The following is a 19,853-nucleotide window of genomic DNA, read 5'->3' on the forward strand; positions in this document are numbered from 1 at the left end:
GCCTTTTTTTAACACCAACAAGAATGGAAAAGACAACATCTTATAAGATATATAATATTGAAATGTTCATGGGCCTTTTTCACCTACATTTGGACTTTTCACAGCAGAAAAGAAAAATGATGAAATGAATGATGACCCCCATTGCAACAGTGAGCTACTAATATAATTTATATTATTAGTAACACCTGGACTTTTCTAGTTACGACATGTCAAAAATAAGTGCTGTGCTGAGTAAGCACATGGGAAATATTCTGAGTCAAACCTTTAGCATTATCCTACACAAGAAAATGTGACTGACAGGAAGAACAGTAGTGTTGCAAATAAAGATATGACATAAATATGAAAATAATTTGACTGACAAAACTGGCCATATAGAAAAGTCAGCAAACGGAAACAAGGCTCAGTTTTAATACTAACTGTTGACAAGACAATCTGAGTAGGAGTGTTGCTGACAACTGACAACCTTTGAAGAAGAGCCCCATCTTCAGGTAATATTTATAACTTAAAGGAGGCACAATATTGATACCAGTGCAGTTTATTTAAAGAGGTACCCGAGCCACAGGATAATGTTCTTTTACTTTTGTGCAATTGGAAAGTGGTAATGATAAACAAATGCATATAAGCATATAATAGTAATTTTATTTATATAGCACCTTTTAAAACACAGTTAGCCTTACAATAAGGCAGAGCACAATAAAACCAACCACCATAACAATAACTTAAAAGCAATAAATTAAAAAAAAGAGAATAAAATATGACATAGAACATAAAAAGGTCGACTAAAGGCTCTTTAAAAGAAGTGTGTTTAAATGTTAACACAGAGTTTGCAGCCCTGATCTCCTCAGGCAAGTCAGTCCACAGTCTGTCACCTTTTTGTATAAATTTGGACCGAGTTGTTAAGCTCAGTTGGTAGAGCATCCACCCCATGTACAAAGGTCAGCCGTTGCTGCAGTGGTTCGAATCGGACCCGTGGCCCTTTGCTTTATGTCATTCCCCATCTCTCTCCCCACATTCCTGTCACTCTTCAGCTGTCTCTGTCAAATAAAACTGAGGAACAACCAGTAAGGACGCATCTGAGGATCTTAAGGAGCAAGAGGGGACATTGACACTAAAGATCATCTACATAACTTGGGGTAAGGCCTCTCAGGGCTTTAAAAGTGATCAATAAAATCTTAGAATCAACTCTGTAGATGACTGGCTACAAGTCACAATCCCTCACACGTATTCTAGCTTCCTTATAAGTAAGCTAGAATACGTGTGAGGGATTGTTTCTACTGATGTCGGAGAGCAATGAATTGCAGTTATCTAGCCGATTGTTTATGAATGCATAAATGACAATATCCAGATTTTTGCAGACAGAAATGATCAGATCTTTGAAATGTATGAAAATAAACCCATTGCTGAAGATTTTATGAGTAGTTTCCAACCCTTTCATGCTCACAAAAATAAAGCAGAGTTTGATTTGTGGCCTTTGTCATGTTTCAGATTACTAGAAGTTACCCTCTCAACATGGCTTCATAAAAACAACAAAGAGGTAAGACGATCCAATATTTCACAGAGAAAGCAAAGATTGAATTCATACAGAATCAAATGTGTTAGGCTTGAGATTTCCATCCCACGTGACGTCATGCCTACTGATAGTATAAAGAATGGACAATGTATGCGTTTTTGAAGAGCTGTTTTAAAGCTCAGAATCTCTGGCTGCTGCCATGTTGGCAGTCCTACCTCTTCTGCCTCCTGTCTAGTCTAAAAATCGTCAAAGACGTGGATCATCAGTGGACCTGAGGCGTGCTGAATGAAACCTGGGTCCACAAACAAAGCATCTATCATGGCACCTACCTGTCAATCAAAGTGGCCACACTGTTAATTATTTATAACTTTAAGACTTGGAGTTTAACATCTACCCAGAAGTGCAAAGGCATTAAAGTGCAGAGTAATGTACACATGAACAGGGATATATAAATAACAGTGCAGATATAAATATGAATGTGATATGTACAGTATGGATAGAGTGAAATGAATACACTAAGATATATACAGCTTGTGCAGCAGCAGCAGTTGTTCAGTAGCTCAGTCTGTATGTAGATATAAACATAATTATTAGTGTAATTATACAGTGTGGGTTAATGAAGCTAAGATGTGTACAGTATGAACAGTATTAACAGTAATGCAAGGATGGCAGTAGCTCAGTCTGTATGGATTTTGCTTTGGGAATCGGAGGGTGTTATAAGATATCCATACTTTGGTTCAAGTCCAGCATGGACCAAAGTATGGAGGATTTTGCTTTGGGAATCGGAGGGTGTTATAAGATATCCATACTTTGGTTCAAGTCCAGCATGGACCAAAGTATGGAGGGTGGACTAGTAGCTGGAACGTTGCCACTTTCATTTGCAAGGTATCAAACCCCTAACTGCAAACAGAGCAGACAGAGCAGCGCCTGAGAGCAGTTAGGGGGGGTTCGGTGCCTTGCTCAAGGGCACCTCGGCTATGCCCAGGAGGTGAACTGGCACCTCTCCAGCTACCAGTCCACCTTCCATACAGTGGTCCATACTGGACTTGAACCGGCCCCCTACAGACTGAGCTACTGCCGCCCAATTTATTATAACATTTTAAAATTGTATGGCCTAATTTTATTTTATTTTATTTTTGCTCTGTGAAGCACTTTGGGCTGCATGTCTGCATGAAAGGTGCTATATAAATAAATAAAGTTTGAGTTTGATTGGACCCTGTGGTGAGCCAGTTCTTGCTGTATATTTGACACCCCTGGCTATAAATTTGTACAGCAGACTATTGTTGTTGTTTTTTTCTTTATCTTAAATATATCATGTTACCCTTTATTATGAGGCACTGGAGTAAAAATGATGCATCAGTACTAACAGTATTGTACTTTTATTTTAATAAATGATTGTTCTGTTTTAGTCTCTTTTAGTGCGCTTACGTTGTGGATGGAGTAAAACAAAACCGGCGCGCCTGTGACTGTGTCATCAAATGAATGAAATGGAAATACAACCAGCAGCATTTTTACCTCCCGGAGAAAGTCGTTTTCTCCTCGGTTAAACGAATCAATAAGCTCCGGTGAGCTCCGGACCACTCAGAGCGGGAGAGCATCTGATGAGGTCAGCCAATAGGAAAGCTCGCAGGATTTAGGCTGGATGCGCCATTTTACTGCGTCCACAGCCATCCGGCAAGATGGTCCCCTTGCTTTGTCTCCCCTGACCGGAGTTGTTTCGGCTTTTTTCTGTGTGCAATTTCTCAGGGCTTCCGCACCCGTCGACACATCGGCTACTTGGATTTAAACGGCGGCACCTGTAGTAACTAAATAAAAACGCGTGTCTCTCGGTGAAGAAAAGACCATGGTGGGAAGCAGGTAGGAGCTCTGTTTTGTTTGGACAAGTCCATTTTTTTTTTTGCATTGATTACTGAGCCGGGCCATGAGTGCTCACTGCGAGGCTAGGCTAGGCTAGGCTAGGCTAGGCTAGGCTAGGCTAGGGTAGGCTAGGCCAGGCTAGGCTAGGCTAGGCTAGGCTAGGCTAGGCTAGGCTAGGCTAGGCTAGCTGCGTAGCCGGCAATATTTAACTTCGTGCACACGCAGATTCAGATTCACGTACGCGCACTCCTGGAGGTTTGTCAAAGTAATCTAGATTAAAAAAAGAAAACGGGTTGTTTTGCAAGAATGCGTTTATTTTTTTTTTTTTTATTGTTTGTATTGTAGCTAGCATTTTTTAAGCTACTTAGGATGCTAAAGCGGAGGCAGTGCCAGGCTGCGGTTAGTTCGCGGGCTCGTGTCTGGTTATCGTCAGAAACAACGAGGAAGAAGAAGAAGGAGAAGAAGAAGAAGAAGAAGAAGGAGGCCTGTGGATGCATTTTCTTCTTCTTCTTCTTCATGCCCATGCACTGCCGAGATTGCAATGTTACCAGGGCAACGTGAGTCAGTGAAAAGGGAGTACTGGAAAAAAAAACAAAAAACTGCTAATGTTAGTTAGCAGGCTGAACTTGGAGTTCCCTGTGTTGTCAAAACACAGACCAGGCTGCTGCCGGGCGGAGAGAAGCAGCACAGACTTTGACACAAGGTTTTTTAATTGTATTTAAACGGCCTGGTGTTGGTTGTTGTAGTTGTTGTAGTTGTTGCTACTGGCAGGACCGAGCGATAGCACAGCTCATAGCGATCTAATCAGCACATTATGATGACGCAAAAACGGGAAAATAAACAGCCTCTGTCTCAGGAGTGATCCGCTCCGAGAATGAACGCAAGTTAAACCCTGTAGCTAACGCACTTATTTAATAAAACAAACTAATATGGTTGCACAAATTCAGCAGTCGAGCTGCTTATTAACAGTATTTCGTGAAGTTTATTAGTTTTAGGCTTAAAAAAAAAGCCAAACATTGCTGTCCACCAGTGGCTGTCAGGATGTAACACCTGCTGTCACGTGCAGTAATGAGCAGAATATATGTACAATTAATAATGTAACATGCAAATTTCTTGTATAGTGAAAATTTCTGTTATCGTTTATTCAGTTACATTTGTATGGATGCGATAGAGAGATCAAGGGGAATACAAGCAGCATGTGAACAGACATTAAAATTAAAATGTACACATGTGCTAAGAAAGAAATATTATTAATAAGAAATATTACATACATATATATTAATAGTAAACCTGTAATAAAGTTTTATAGAAATAGGAAATGGAACAACAACAAATGGAAGTCACCACTCACTCCCACATACCATGGCTTCTCTAGCTTTTTATACCACATAGCACCTCAGTAAACATCTCTAAGTAGCACTGTATTAAAATATCCTGATCTGCACTTCTTCTCCATAATATTTCCTGTTTGGAGCCGCAGTTGCAGAGATTTTGAACAAGTCTCCCTCCGCTTACTATCTCACCATCACATTTTTAACTCGTCGTGGATGTATGTGCACGCTATACGGGTGTCTATGTATGCGGCTGATATTGAAACAGAATATTTCATGGAAATGCAGAAAGAAAATGTATATTCCGGCAACCTCGATGTTTTAATTCAGAATGCGTTTTTAAATTATTTTATCAGCACCACTACAAGGAGGTCGCATACCACCAGTGATACTTATAACAGAGTTTGAGAACTAGTGCTTTATACAACATGTGTTTCATTCTTGCTTATCCTCCAGTGGAAGATTTGAGCTTTGTACCACGCAGACTGGAGTAAAGAAAATGTGTCAAATGTATTTTTTTTCTTTTAAGCTCGGCTACATAAATATGGATGAAATACACAAACGATAGGAATGTAAACACAAAGTATACAGAAACAGTGGCATATAACGTACTTGTATGGTAACAGTAAGTGCATGATCATCAACGTCAACAAACAAAATGTTCAAATGTCTCTGCAGGTAAAATGAGTCTGCCCTCTTCTGAATCAAACCGAGACCAAATGGCAGAGGAGGTAAGTTTTTCTGAACTCTGTATGTTACGCTACTGGGAAAACTCATCCAAAGTGCACATATCTTTTAATATTTTTGGTTTTGTTCTAGGTTGTCAAGCTATTAAAATAAATATTGTGTTCTTTATCAGCCTGGTAGCTCAACAGAAACTATGAAGCCCTCCTCTTCTCGCAACAAGAGGTGAGGTGCCGTGTTCTTAAATGTGGCTGTTGTTTGTTTTGGTTGCAGTCACATGTTGTCAATAGTTTCACCTCATGACACAGCTTAAAATAATCAAGCTATGTGCTAACTCATCTTTAGGAAGTCCACTACTGTAGCTAAGCACACTGGACTGAATGAATCCGATGCCTCATCCGAGAGTGAGAATGACGGTGCCACTTCAGACAATCCCTCAGATAATAACACATCTAAAGGTATGAACTATGCGGCTACTTGTTGGATCAGTATGTTGTTGGCACTAAGTGAGATGCTGATGATTTTTTTTCCTCCTCTGAATAGGCACTTTAGTGATGAGGCCAGCTGGGAATGAAAACAAAGGCGCCATGAAGCTCAGAGTGGATTTCAAACACAAACTTACAGGTGATTTTCATTTGGTCACTTGGAAACTATAAATGTGTTTCATACGTTAATGTGTATGAACTGCACAGCCTCAGATTGACGCATCATTTAGTGAGTGAAAGTGACAGTTACTGATTTTATTCTCTCTTCATGATAGATGATACTTTACAGAAGAAGGTGAGCTGCACTGCCTGTGGAAAACAAGTAAACCAGTTTCAGCGCAACTCCGTGTATGAGCATCCTGTGCTCAAAGTACTTATCTGCAAGGTAGGAAAGTTCAAATACATATTACACACATTTTCATAGCCATTTTATTGGAGTTCCACGCTGACATTTTCCCGCCTTTCTACTCTTGTTCCCTCTTCCTGTAGTCGTGCTACAAGTATTACACAAGTGATGACATCAACAGGGACTCTGATGGGATGGATGAGCAGTGCAGGTACGAGATTTTACACAAGACCAAGAAAACATCACAGATTATTTGTTAAACTGAAGTGACACGTAGATGCGTAATAGAAGTTCTAAGATATGAACATTATAGGCTTAGTTGGACTTGTTGTGTTTACGGTACATGATGTAAGCAGCTAATGATTTTAATGCCACTTAAAGAGCAACCCGTCATTAAATTTTGGCGTATAAAAGTGTTTCTGACCCATTTTCATTGTTAATTTCTTTAAAATCAAATTTTGACTTTTTTTTTTATCAAAATGCTAATAATTCGGGAAGCCCTACCCTTGTTTAATTTATGTCCTAAAACTCTGAACTTCCTCTTTAGGTGGTGTGCTGAAGGTGGAAAGCTCATCTGCTGTGACTACTGCAACAACGCCTTCTGCAAGAAGTGCATCCTGCGCAACCTGGGCAGGAAGGAGCTGTCAGTCATCACAGATGAGAACTCAAAGTGGCACTGCTATGTCTGCAGGTCAGAGCCTCTCCAGGATCTGGTCTCCAAATGCCACAGCGTCATGGAAAATCAAGAACATGCGCTACTGAAGCAAAGAAAACCAGATAAAATGGATAAACCAGATAAACCAGATAAAACGGAAGAACGCGAGAGCAAACAACACAAGAACAAACCAGTCAAAGAGCACAAAGCAGTTGTCAATGGAAAAGAACACGTGGAAGGCTCAGGGACCATGACTTTCTCCTACAAAAAACTGCAGGTACCCAAAGAACTCATAAAGAAAACTAAAAAGCTTGTTGAAACTACGACTGGTTTGAACAATACATTCATCCAGTTCATCCAGCAGGCAACGGACGAGCAGGAAGATAAGTCTATCAGATATCGGCATTTGAAAGCCTTCAAGGCCGTGCTTGCCGATTTGAAAAAAGCCCACAGTGCTTTGGAAGCGGCTTTGGGGCCCGAGTTCAAAAACATGGAGGTGCAAAACGGTGAAGAAGAACAGCCTATTGTGAGAAAGAGCGCTGATGTCGTAGTCCCTGTAGAAAATGACCACATGGATAATGCATCGGATGCAGTTGACGAGTCTGAGGCTACAGAGGAACCTGTAGAGGAGCCAGCTTTAGAGGTGCCATCTGTAGAGGAGTCTGCTTTAGAGGTGCCGTCTACAGAGGAGCCCGCTTTGGAGGAGCCAGCTATAGAAGAGGAAGAGGCGGACGTAGAGGAGGCGGATGTAGAGGAGGCGGACGTAGAGGAGGCGGACGTAGAGGAGGCGGATGTGGATCAGGATAATGAGCAGGACGAGGAGAATGACCAAGGGTCAAATGACATTGAAATGAAAGACCAAACAGAAGTTGGCATAACCAAAAAGAAATGTAAATCTGAAGTCTGTGATGATGGGCTGGTGTCAACTGGTGAAATGTCCCTAGATCACGACATTATGTCTGTGCCTCCTTCAGTTCCTGAAGAGCTTTTTCAGATGGTGGAGAGTCTCGCAGATTCCACCATGCTCTCAAAGACTGACACAGATGTAGTCACAGGCACTGAAAAAGACACTGAAAATACAAAGTCTAATGGAAACTCAACAGACTCTCAACGTCCTCAGCCCAAGGTGAAAAACCTCATAGTCAAACTTACTCCTGTGCCAGTGGTGACGACATGTGGCTCGAGGTCCTCCAGGACCAAAAACCGAGAGAAAGCCGAAGAGACGCAGAAAAAGTTAAAAGAAGAAGACCATGAGGAGGAGGAGGAGGGAAAAGAAGAGGAGGCGAAAGATGATGCTGCTGATACAGTAGATGGGACAAACAGCCCACCACCCAGCCGTCGCTCTAGTAGAGTGAAGACCACTCCCTTGAGGAAGCAGACTGAGAATAAGGGCAAGGAAGAGTCCTCCGATTCAGAGTCAGAGGAAGACGGTAAGGAGAAGGCCAAATCTTCCAAGAAATCCAGAAACACCAAAAAAGAGGATGGGAAGCAGACCACGGCTTCTGAGAAAAAGACGATGGATTCTGACTCGGATGAAGTTCCTAACATACTGCTAGAGAAAGCTGCAGCAGAGCAGAGCACAGATGAGGAACAGGGAAGCACGGGTGCTAAAAAGCGGCTATTCAAACTAAACAACACATCCAGAGAGGATACAGACAAAATGTCCAAACGCAAAAGGAAGTCTGAAAGCTCTGATTCAGACTTGGAGAACAAAAGTAAAAGGCTTTCCAAGAAGAAGAAGAAGAGGAAAGGCTCAGACTCCTCCAACTCAGACTCTGACCAGGAGAAGGAGAAAAAGAGTAAATTAGGCACTGCAAAGAGGCGATCTAGCCGTGTGAAGAAGACGAGGCAAGACGAAGCGAAAGAGGACGACAGAAACTCACCTGAGATGAAGGTGGCCGAGCGGAAGAGGTCTTATGAAAAGAAGCGCAGGGGAAGGAGCTCCAAATCCGCCTCCAAGCTGCAGTTGTCCTCCAGCGAGGAGGAGGATGAGGAGCAGCAGCAGGCTGACTCCGAAGAGGACAGCGACGCACAGAAGATCAAACCCATTGTGGAAGATAACATAGTGGGAGGTGGTGTACCTTTCCATCAGTCCTCAGGTAAATCAGTCCAGTTCAGCATCTGTCTAACCATCGTACAATTTGCATAATGTGTTATAAAAAAAATTAGACATTTTGGAAACTATGCTTGTTTACATTCTCTCCAAGACTTAGATTAGAAGATGGCCAGCACCATGAAAGCTCACCTTCTTCAGTTTGTTTAAGCTTCATAGAGTCTGAAGTCAACTTGCAGCAAAACCAAATGCTAAAAAATTGCTCCTTTTAATGACTTGCCATGTTCTTGTATTAACATCACATGTGCTCTGTTGTTATGTAGGAGATGAGGTGGATGATAAAAAAGTCGGGCTTTGTGAAGATGATGACGATGATGATCCTGAAAACAGGTACTTTAAAAATAACCAGTTGCAAAGATACTCTTGCCTGGGGAGTGACATTCAAGGTGAACGATAAAAGCTCTGTACAGAAAATGTATGGTCAGGTAGAGCTGTTGAACCTACAATATTAGCTAGGCTTTGGCACCAAGCAAAGACTGTTTTTTTTAGTCTGGTCTTCACATGATTCAAGAAAGGGGAAACACATTTTTTTTTATCATGTTGTTAATGTGACCTGTCTGTTTGTTCCCTCAAGGATTGCAAAGAAAATGCTTCTTGCCCAAATAAAATCAAACTACTCTTCTGGAGCCGAGAGCTCCACCGATAATGAAGGAGCAGATAAGGACGAACAGTCTTCCAAGACGATTAAAAAAGAGGAGGACGATGAGGAAGCAGAAGAAGAGCAGCAAGGTAGCATATGTTTACAGAATATATATACGTTTTTCTTTTAAAAGAAGCATCTCTTATTGTGTGTCGTCTCAAACTGTTTGTGTCTTTCTTTTGAAGATGAGGATTCAGAAGACTCAAGTTCTGATGTCGAAGTGAAGAAACGTGGCAGACGCCACAAATTGCTACGCCATAAACTCTCGCTGAGTGAGGGCGAATCAGGAGACGAGAAAGCTGCTAGTAAAGAGAAGAAGGGGGGCAAGAAGAAGTCGAAAGGTTAATTTTGAATTTTTCACTTGCGCTGTGTGTCATGTTTTAATAATAAGGGCCAGCAAGTGACTTGCATAATCTCTTTCTGTTTCTGTCTGCCTGTCAGTAGACAGCAATGAATCTGAAGACTCTGAAGACTCTGACTATGAGAAGGCAGATTCCAGTGAAGAGTCTGCAGTAAGCGAGGAGCTTAGTGAATCCGAGAACGACGGGAAGCGTCGAAAGACCAGGTGAGAATGGAGAACTCCAACTCCTGAACCAGTCAATAGCAGTAACGTACTGGACTGCCACTGGATCTGGATCGATCTCCTGCTGCACTTGCTTATACAATATTCTGATTTGTGTCTTTTAGAGCTGCGAAGAAGAAGGACGAGGAGAAACAGAGAAGTTGCAAGCAGAAGAAGAAACGACGCAGGATTAAAGTTCAGGAGTCTTCGTCCAGCAATGAGAAGGTGTTTTAAAATGCATAACACCTGCTAGTAGTCTTGAACTGACCCAAAGTTTTTTATTTTTTCTATGGCAGCATTTAGAAGGTTAGAGGAGATGGACCCACATACCGTTTACTAGTCAAGTCATGCATGACACATAAAATGTTATTTGAACTCATCCCTGGAGTGTGTTGTGAGGATTATTGCAGGCACAAATTAATCATTGGATTACTTGGTCACTGATCATAGGAAGTGAGTTCTTTTCCTAAGGGCTGAAGATCAGAGGCCTGAACTAAATGTTCATTTCCACAGAGCGGAGAGGAAGATGAAGATGGAGAAGACCGCAAAGGACGCAAAAAGATCCGCAAAATCCTGAAGGACGACAAGCTGCGGACAGAGACGAGAGATGCTCTGAAAGAAGAGGAGGAGAGGAGGAAACGTATAGCGGAGAGAGAAGCACTCAGGGAGAAACTTCGAGAGGTAAAAAAAAAACGAAACTGGCTGCGTGTTCGAAGCCTTGAGCTGTTACATTCTCAACACTCGGGTTGGGTAGTCTCCTGATAATACTACATGCCAGGAAAGATCCTAAAATTGTATCAGATGTTGGAGGAGGTAATGACTAGCTGACTAGCACTGTATCGTGTGTATATACTAAACTAAGTAATGGACACAAGTCCAAGTGGAAATGTGTTTGCCAGTAGGGGGAATACAATGCAATACATGTTTTTATTGATTTTGTTAAATAAAATAAAAAAGCCCAGACATTTGTCTCATTGGGGTTTTGATGCACTGCTAGCTCGCTGGCACTAATTACCTATTACTTAACAGACCTGAATTAAGCTCATCATATCAGTCATTGTTTAATTTAGGATGAAGTCTGCTTTTGTGTTCATTAGGAGAGATTAAATCATACAGTATAATCATTCACGTGTATTAAAGATGGATGAAAGCTGCCCAAACTTGCAGTATTACAGTTATTAGATCAGATTATTTATCCCCAGGGTATTATAAATATTATCAGACACATTTAAAAGATGTAAAATACGTTTTTCTTTCAGGCGTTATTTGATTGACGTGCTTTTACTTTTACATGTTTTCATACGACTCCTCTCTCTTCGTCTGATTTTTTTCTTCAGGTGATTGTGGTGAATGAGTCTTCTCAGGTGACCTGTCCAATCACGACCAAGCTGGTGCTGGATGAAGATGAAGAGACCAAGGAGCCGATAGTGCACGTGCACAGGAACCTTGTCACAAAGCTCAAACCTCACCAGGTTGACGGTAAGGAGCGAGTGAATTCAGTCGCACAAAAACAACAGCTCAGCAGCAACATGAAGTATGTGAAAATGCTGAGATGCTCTGGACTAATGTTGGCTTCTGTTTTTTGTTTTTTTGCTTCAGGGGTGCAGTTCATGTGGGACTGCTGCTGTGAATCTGTGAAGAAGATCGAGAAGTCTTCTGGCTCTGGCTGCATCCTCGCCCACTGTATGGGCCTGGGAAAAACTTTGCAGGTACGGAGGAGAGAGAGCGAGTTTATGAATAGTCTGTGTGTTGCCTACAGTAGACAGCAGGCTCCCAGTTACGAGAAGCAGACAGAAGTCCCAGCACAGAACAAAGCACTGCTGTGGACAGCAAGAAATACATTTTAGCTGTTGTTTAAATGTACACTGTGAAGATCATATTCTCATGGGGTTACCTTGCTGTATGTTTGCTGAAAATATGTACAGATATTAGGTACATATTGATTACAATTGACTAGAGTTGTCACGATACCAAAATGCGTAACCACGATACTATACCAGACAAAGTATCACGGTTCCGGGTATTATCCGGTGTACCAAAGTGCTTTACAGCAGGTAATAAATAACGAGAGCAATAAGTAAAACAAATAAATTAAAAACAATAAAGGAACAGTAAAAACAATAAAATACAACAAAATCGAGATAGATAAGTGTCATCATACTGCTGGGTATTAAAAGCCATCCTGAATTGGTGGGTTTTTAGCCTGGATTTAAGAGGCCCAGGTCCGAAACAAGACGCATCTTGACGGGGAGCTTATTCCAGAGCCTGGGGGCGGCAACGGAAAATGCTCGGTCGCCCCCAGTGTTTATATTTTGACCTGGGCACTTCCAACATGAGCTGCAATGTATTTGTACAAGTTATAAATACTTATTAATTACTTATAATGTTGTTTGGTGCATGATAAACTTAATACTGGTGAAGTAAGAATTAGACTGAAACAAGTTTGAAACAACGAGTTTGGTTTTTTGAGCAAAATTAGCAGTGTTTGTTTTGAAGCGAATTTTATCGAAGCGGAGCTGTCTTCGTGGAGTTTGTTCTTGCCGGCAGAAACACATGAACAGCCAATCAGCTAACAGACGAGCCTATCATATCCCCCGGACATCACCAGTAACAGGCAAACAGCCACTGATTCAGCAGCTGTGTAGTTCAGTTGCAGTAGTTGCCATGTGGGTTTGTTTACAAGGGAGTAGCATGCAGTGAGAAATCGGGAGGAGAGCAGAGGTGGCCGCTATGTAGCGGAGACTGGCACCGGTAGTTTAATAATCCACGGTAGTACCGTCGTGTAAAATTTCTAGTACAGTAGGAACCGTTATGATTTGGCACCGCGGGGTACCGTGAGTATCGCGCAACTCTACAATTAACAACAGTTAAACTGCCCCTGAGGGGTCCATGTCTGCAGACCTCTGTGTGCATTGCACTGTTTAACCGTAGTTATGTTTTTGCCCTGTAGGTGGTGACATTCCTTCACACTTTGCTGCTTTGTGAGAAGCTGGATTTCAGCACAGCTCTGGTGGTTTGTCCCCTGAACACCGTCCTTAATTGGCTCAATGAGTTTGAGAAGTGGCAACACGGAATGAAGGATGACGAGAGTTTACAGGTGAGGAGTTACTTTTGTAACCGTTCAAGTTGTTCCCATTTCACAGTGGGGTTGTTTTGCTGTGCATTCATCACAGGCCTTTTTTTTTCTGATCAATGTTTCTCTTGCATCTACCAGGTGACTGAGCTGGCCACAGTAAAGAGGCCACAGGAGCGAGCATACGCCCTCCAACAATGGCAAGAAATGGGTGGTGTTATGATCATTGGTTACGAGATGTACCGAAACCTGACGCAGGGCAGGAACATCAAGAGCAAGAAGCTCAAAGAGACCTTTCAGAAGACACTGGTAGATCCAGGTCTGTGATCTAGCTTACAAGCTTAAAAGTCATCATTAAAATTTCAAAGAGATTGAAAGAATGTGACGAACGTTTCTCCTTTTTACTTTCACCAGGTCCAGACTTGGTGATCTGTGATGAAGGTCACATTCTGAAGAACGAGGCATCTGCTGTGTCAAAAGCGATGAACTCTATCAGGACGAGGAGGAGGGTTGTGCTGACTGGAACACCTCTGCAAAACAACCTTGTTGAATGTGAGACTGCCTGGATGTATAGACACCATTAGACTCTGTGTTGTTGTGAATATATGTAACATTTGTGATCTTTGTCTCTGTACTAGACCACTGCATGGTGAACTTCATCAAGGAAAACCTGCTGGGTTCAATAAAAGAGTTCAGGAACCGCTTCATCAACCCTATCCAGAACGGCCAGTGTGCTGACTCCACATTTCAGGATGTCCGGATCATGAAGAAGAGGGCACACATCCTCTATGAGATGCTTGCTGGTTGTGTCCAGGTAAGAAAAAAATGGCCAAAACTATTCTCAGGTTCTCTTTGGCCTCCTTCTCGTTTCCTCCTAAAGAATGTGATTTATTTCCGCCTCCCACAGAGGAAAGATTACACAGCGCTCACTAAGTTCCTGCCTCCCAAACACGAGTATGTGTTGTCAGTCAGAGTGACTCCGATCCAGTGTAAACTCTACAGATACTACCTGGAGCACTTCACAGGTGAGATACACGTGTTCAGATGCAGCTTTGTTGCACGGCAGCAGAGGGTGTTCTTCTTTGGTTCAAACTCCTCTGATCTTTTTGGGTGTTGGGAACAGCAGCGCCTCTTGGGGCTGCTAACAGAGTTTTTAACAGTGTCAGGTCTGATTGCTCTGACAGGGATTTAACCTAGTCACATACTAGAACAAAATTCAATTGAGAATACCGCGGGAAAACATGTGTAGTCTAGGACTACGCTAAATCCTACTACAGGGGGCCTGTTTTTCTTAAAAGTGCTCTCTTAACTGGATTTCACTTACTCAGACAAGGTTTTTAGATAAATGGAAGGCCTTTCTGGTCTCTCACTTTCTCGTGCTGCATTGTTAAGTCGTTTAGTGGACTTCCTCTCAGAATATGGCCCAAGACAGACGTGTGTGTGTGTGTGTGTGTGCGCAAGAGTGGCAGCTGGCAGAGTGCCGCAGGCAGGGTTTAAGCCCAGTTTCCCACGTCTCCCTAATGAAGAGCTCTGGGAGAGAGGGAACAGAGGGTGGGGGGTAAAGGGGGAATGTGGGGGCATAAAGGAACGGGAAAGAAATTTAGAGGGAGGAGGGTCCAAAGGTTTTACACCAAAAGCGAAAACAAAGACCAGGAGAGCCGGTATGTAAGAAGAGGAGTGATGGCGGTGGTGGTGCAGGGGGGGCTGTGGCTCATTAGGCAGGGTTGTCCACAGGGCACAGTGCTGATGTTGTGACTGTGGCTCTGGACCTCCACCGTGGTGTCTTTGGACCCAAGACCACCAGTCCCTCTGCACAGGGGGAATAGATGCGCATGTTGCCCCCCCCTGTAATTTCTCACCTTTTTGGGTCAATGCAGGCGGTTACAACATTAACATTTCTGCTGCTGCCACCCACTTCACTTCATAAATCCACTGATTCAGCTGATCAGACTTGACAAGATTGAATATTGCTTTCCAAAAGTATTGCTGACAAGTGTGATTTGTTTTGTGTAAATAATGACTACTCCAGTTTGTCCATAGTCAGGTGGCAAGGAGAGCTACATTTTCCACCCTAGCCTGTATGTATGGAGAGATTAAGGGCATGCTGTCAAGTACATAATGCAAACACACATCCATCTTCCTCCTCAAACTCTTTCCCTTGTGTGCAGGTGTGGGGAATGCTATGGAGGGGGGCCGGGGCCGTGCGGGGACCAAACTCTTCCAGGATTTCCAGATGCTCAGCAGAATCTGGACCCATCCCTGGTGCCTTCAGCTGGACTACATCAGTAAAGAAAACAGGGTAGGGCTGGGGAAGACGAAATGAAACCACACTAAACACCAACTGAATAACTGTGAATACATTAGCACAAATCACACACACTGTGGTAAAACAATAGAAATATATAGTGCTGACAGGTCATGCAACAACACGCATTTCACCACTGCGGCAAAAAATTCCCCTTATGCATCATTTCTGCTACCCATGATCCATCTCTCAGTGTTTGGTTGACCTATATCACCGCACAGTCGAGACTCAAGCGAACGCACTCTCTTGCAGGGTTTCTTCGACGAGGACAGCATGGACGAGTTCATCGCTTCAGAAACAGAAGAATCCTCTATGAGCATGACCTCCGAGGACGACAAGAAGAAGTAAAATGATAGATTTCACTTCCATTTCTCCTTGTCGTACAGAGATGACCTCATTTAACTGCCCTTCTCTCTTTGCATCTGTTATTCTCGCTGACCCCGTCTCCTCCACCATTCCTCCTTCCTAATAGGAAAAAGAAGCAAGGGAAGGGAAAAAAGAAGGCATCTGATGACTCGGACAGTGATGACGTGGAGGTCATCAAAGAGTGGAACAGCAGCTCTCGGGGCAGGAACGGAGAGGGTCGAAACAGACCGGAGCCTGTAGAGGAACGTAAGTTTGTCGTGCATATGGGAGCATTATGGGGCAGTTGGCTGAGTACGAGAGTTGCCATAACTGCATGTACGGGAATATCCAATATAAAACACATAGCAGATAGAATCCTAATTGTTACAAGCTCAATTTGTGCTCTGAAAAATATCCACTCAAAATTAATTAAGCTTGGCAGCCAGAAGTTGAACCGGTTTTAAGAGTGTGATGTTTTAAATTTTGAACTAAGTACTGTTTTCTGACTGGTTAAACCATAAACCAAGTCAACACATTTTGACTGAGGCTTAAATAAAAACAAAGACACTTGAGCTGACTTTGTGATTCTTTAAAGGTCACATTATTATGGATGTCATTGTATTATTGCATCTATTACATGTCAGGAAACATTATTAAGCTGGTGTGGAATTAAATTATGAATAAGTTAGCCCCAAACAAAACAAGACCGCAATCATTAGTAACTTGATGGAGCGTGTCAACATATAAAAGACGTATTAAAAAGAAAATATTTAATAACATTCTTGCTTTGACAACTAACATCTGCAAACGCTGCAGCTGTAGCGTAGCAGAGAAACACGTAATAATGAACTCTGTCTTTGTTTCAGCTTGTTTTTGTGAGATTGCGCCGACCTCATGAAGACTAATCTGTTACTAATCTATGTATCAAACAGCTCGACCAACTAGCTCTGCACCAGGAAGTCCAACTCCTGACTGGCACAAGGAGTTTGTCACAGAGGCCGACGCTGAGATCTTGGAGCACTCAGGAAAGATAACGCTCCTCTTTGAGATCCTGCGCATGGCAGAGGAAGTAGATGATAAAGTGTAAGTGTGTCAGTGTTTGCATATGAAACCTTTTCAGTTGGTTTGCAGCGTTACTCGAAAGTGTTTGTGTTAATCACAGAGTGACATGCAGCTGCCGTAAAGTGACACGGGTGTATCTCCTGTCCTCAGGTTGGTGTTCAGTCAGTCTCTCATCTCTCTCAACCTGATCGAGGATTTCCTGGAGCTGTCTTGCAGAGCTAAAGATGAAGACAAAATCTCTCCATACAAAGGTACATTTGTACTCCTGTCGATGTGTTAACCCTACTTCCCTGCATGATTATCATTTAAAAGGTTGCTCTCGGTTTCATGATGTGCTAAAATCACGGAGCAATGTTTAATATTACAACCAGCTACTGACTTATGGAGCTCGAGGAGCCCAGTTGTCTGTCCGGAGTTTCATTTTTATGGTTTTACACTGGAGTCTTTGAACTGACTAAACTATGTGTGAGATATAAAAAAAAAATGCTAACATTACCATCAGTGAAGGCTGAAGTATTTTCATATGGAGATGCAGGTTTCGCGCTCGTAAGACAAGCCCACATGCAACATGTATTCTTGTACACACTGGTGTGCTTATTACCCTTGAACACACACAGACGCGCATGCACACCGCCGCTGGTGTAAGGTCATGTTCCTAATTAAACCACAGCAGCTGTTTTTACTTTCATTTTGAAAATGATTAGACCTTGACTTTTTATTCCACAAAAAAATGTTTGCTCAAGGGTTTGTAATTTGTAATGAAAAGATCACAGTGCCGTAATTGGAAACATACTGAAATGTTGGTTATGAAGGCTGGTGGGGTGGTGGGGGGGTTGCCATCTTGAAGGCTGAACATGGCTGGCCTCTAACCAACACAACCATCTATCTGCTGTCTGCTAATACCCAAACTTAAGTCCTTCTGACAAGGAAAGGGCCTAGTTGATGGTGACACGCGTGTTTTTGAAGGTTTGGCGGAGCCGATATGTCGGTGTTGAACAGTCATGGCAGATTTCTTAACTAACATGTCTGTGAAGGTGACGGCAAGTGGTACAGGAACATTGACTACTATCGCCTGGACGGCTCCACCAACGCCACCACCAGGAAGAAGTGGGCTGAAGAGTTTAATGACACCAGTAACATTAGGTAATGAGCTTTAATTTTACACAACACAGAACAATAATGTTTTTCACTGTATCACTAACTCGCCTCTCTCTCTCTCTCCTACTTTCCCAGAGGTCGTCTATTCCTCATTTCAACGCGAGCCGGCTCCCTTGGCATCAACCTGGTGGCAGCCAACAGAGTCATCATCTTCGACGCCTCCTGGAACCCCTCCTATGACATCCAGAGTATCTTCAGGGTTTACCGTTTTGGCCAGCTTAAGACGGTCTATGTGTACAGGTTCCTGGCCCAAGTGAGTTCAGCAAACGGTGTGATCAACATTTCTGCTGTGGGATCATGACACATCATGATCCCTTTGGCGTTAAAGCGCTTTTCACAGCTCATGTATAATCTACTGTGGCTCTAGGCACATCTTAAGTCTCAGAGTGTCCCCATCTAGAAGCAGTTTAATCTACAGTACTGGTAGTAAATCGAGAGACTTCAGTGAGTTTTGGCTGTCATACTAAAGCAGAACAAGCAAATACCTGCACTGTTGAATTAATGTTTAAGTAAAGCTGTAAATATTCTGTCTTGCCTGTCTTCTCACTTTTATTCTCTTATTTTCAGGGTACAATGGAGGAGAAGATTTACGACCGGCAGGTAACCAAACAGTCTCTGTCATTCCGTGTGGTGGACCAGCAGCAGATTGAGCGGCACTTTACAACGAACGAGCTGGCCGAGCTCTACACCTTTGAGCCGGACATGGCGGACGATCCCTCAGAGAAGAAGAGCAAGAAAGCCACACCCTTGCTCCCGAAGGTAAACACGCATGCACGTATGCCGTTTATGTACTTAGATTGTTCAAAGATGCTTTGATGTTTGACCAAGCACATTTCTGTAAATGTAATTTAGAATAAATCATACGTTATTGGACTTTGACGAACCATTGACTGAGATTTGATGGTTTTCTTTAGACTGACCTCCAAAGGAAATGAGGAAAAGCAGGCTGAAACCAATTAACAGTAGTGAAATAGTTCTTTTTCCTTCAACAAACATGGCACAGAATGGCATTTTAAATGCCAAGCTTGTTTTTCCAAACTTGCACCAAGTAGTATGTCCTTCCTTTTTGAAGTTTAGCACTTTGGTGATAAACTGTTATTTGGACTCCATGCCAGCTTGTATCTTGCTTGGCCTTTGCAGGATCTTTCTATTTCTTCTTGTTTCCTTTCATAATCCTGCGCTCGCCTCTTCTCTCTTTAATGCAGGTGCTGTGTCACTATTTTGGGCCCCCTGGGGTTTAATAAGAACACACGGCCCTTACATGGGCCATCCAACCCCGCACAGCTGCACAGATTTGTCTGTTTACTGCTATTTACTAAATAGTCTTCTCATTGCAACACTGCTGCTGCCCAGCTATAAACCTGCACAGCTATTTTTTTTCTTCCTTTTCATTCCTCCCTTCTCTGATCTTTGAATTACTCCCATCCTTTCCCACTCCTTCCCTTTTTGCAGTCTCTAGGTTTATGCAGATCATCTTAAGTGGTTTTACCTCTCTGTTTTGGTTTAACCTGGGTTACTCTGCAGAAATCAGTAAACACAGCGGATAAAAGAAACACTGTATCCAGTTCGCTTGCTCTTTCACTGGACGGTCGAGAGGCCTTTCAGTGCACCTTAATGGAAAATCTGTTTTCCATTTACACTGTCAAAAGATCTTTATCGCTATTCCCTTCATGGGTATTAACAGGTAGGAGCACTGCTTGAATCCACTCAGCCGGCAGCTGATATCA

General features: G+C 42.7%; 1 protein-coding gene across 5 annotated transcripts in view; it reads left to right on the plus strand.

Annotated features, from left to right (window-relative positions):
• The first annotated feature begins 3,098 nt into the window (after nt 1-3,098).
• atrx (ATRX chromatin remodeler) overlaps nt 3,099-19,853 on the plus strand; it is a 29,242-nt gene continuing 12,487 nt past the window's right edge. Inside the window, exons 1-29 of one of the 5 annotated variants that reach the window (XM_027282637.1) lie at nt 3,099-3,367; nt 5,377-5,429; nt 5,518-5,607; nt 5,728-5,840; nt 5,926-6,006; nt 6,143-6,252; nt 6,357-6,424; nt 6,761-8,967; nt 9,245-9,311; nt 9,556-9,710; nt 9,807-9,962; nt 10,063-10,186; nt 10,309-10,408; nt 10,697-10,864; nt 11,521-11,662; nt 11,783-11,892; nt 13,134-13,280; nt 13,398-13,575; nt 13,671-13,808; nt 13,895-14,070; nt 14,164-14,281; nt 15,425-15,555; nt 15,814-15,905; nt 16,034-16,173; nt 16,839-16,989; nt 17,119-17,219; nt 18,003-18,111; nt 18,202-18,379; nt 18,694-18,885. In XM_027282637.1, coding sequence (XP_027138438.1) covers nt 5,579-5,607; nt 5,728-5,840; nt 5,926-6,006; nt 6,143-6,252; nt 6,357-6,424; nt 6,761-8,967; nt 9,245-9,311; nt 9,556-9,710; nt 9,807-9,962; nt 10,063-10,186; nt 10,309-10,408; nt 10,697-10,864; nt 11,521-11,662; nt 11,783-11,892; nt 13,134-13,280; nt 13,398-13,575; nt 13,671-13,808; nt 13,895-14,070; nt 14,164-14,281; nt 15,425-15,555; nt 15,814-15,905; nt 16,034-16,173; nt 16,839-16,989; nt 17,119-17,219; nt 18,003-18,111; nt 18,202-18,379; nt 18,694-18,885 — 5,481 coding nt within the window. In that variant the 5' untranslated portion in view covers nt 3,099-3,367; nt 5,377-5,429; nt 5,518-5,578. Of the gene's footprint in view, nt 3,368-3,921; nt 4,071-5,376; nt 5,430-5,517; nt 5,608-5,727; nt 5,841-5,925; nt 6,007-6,142; nt 6,253-6,356; nt 6,425-6,760; nt 8,968-9,244; nt 9,312-9,555; nt 9,711-9,806; nt 9,963-10,062; nt 10,187-10,308; nt 10,409-10,696; nt 10,865-11,520; nt 11,663-11,782; nt 11,893-13,133; nt 13,281-13,397; nt 13,576-13,670; nt 13,809-13,894; nt 14,071-14,163; nt 14,282-15,424; nt 15,556-15,813; nt 15,906-16,033; nt 16,174-16,838; nt 16,990-17,118; nt 17,220-18,002; nt 18,112-18,201; nt 18,380-18,693; nt 18,886-19,853 lie in introns of those variants that run through there. The other 4 variants (XM_019265492.2, XM_019265493.2, XM_027282642.1 and 1 more) reach the window with 4 other exon arrangements.

Source organism: Larimichthys crocea, chromosome I (assembly GCF_000972845.2).
Source record: "Larimichthys crocea isolate SSNF chromosome I, L_crocea_2.0, whole genome shotgun sequence".
NCBI classification, from domain to species: Eukaryota; Metazoa; Chordata; class Actinopteri; family Sciaenidae; genus Larimichthys; species Larimichthys crocea.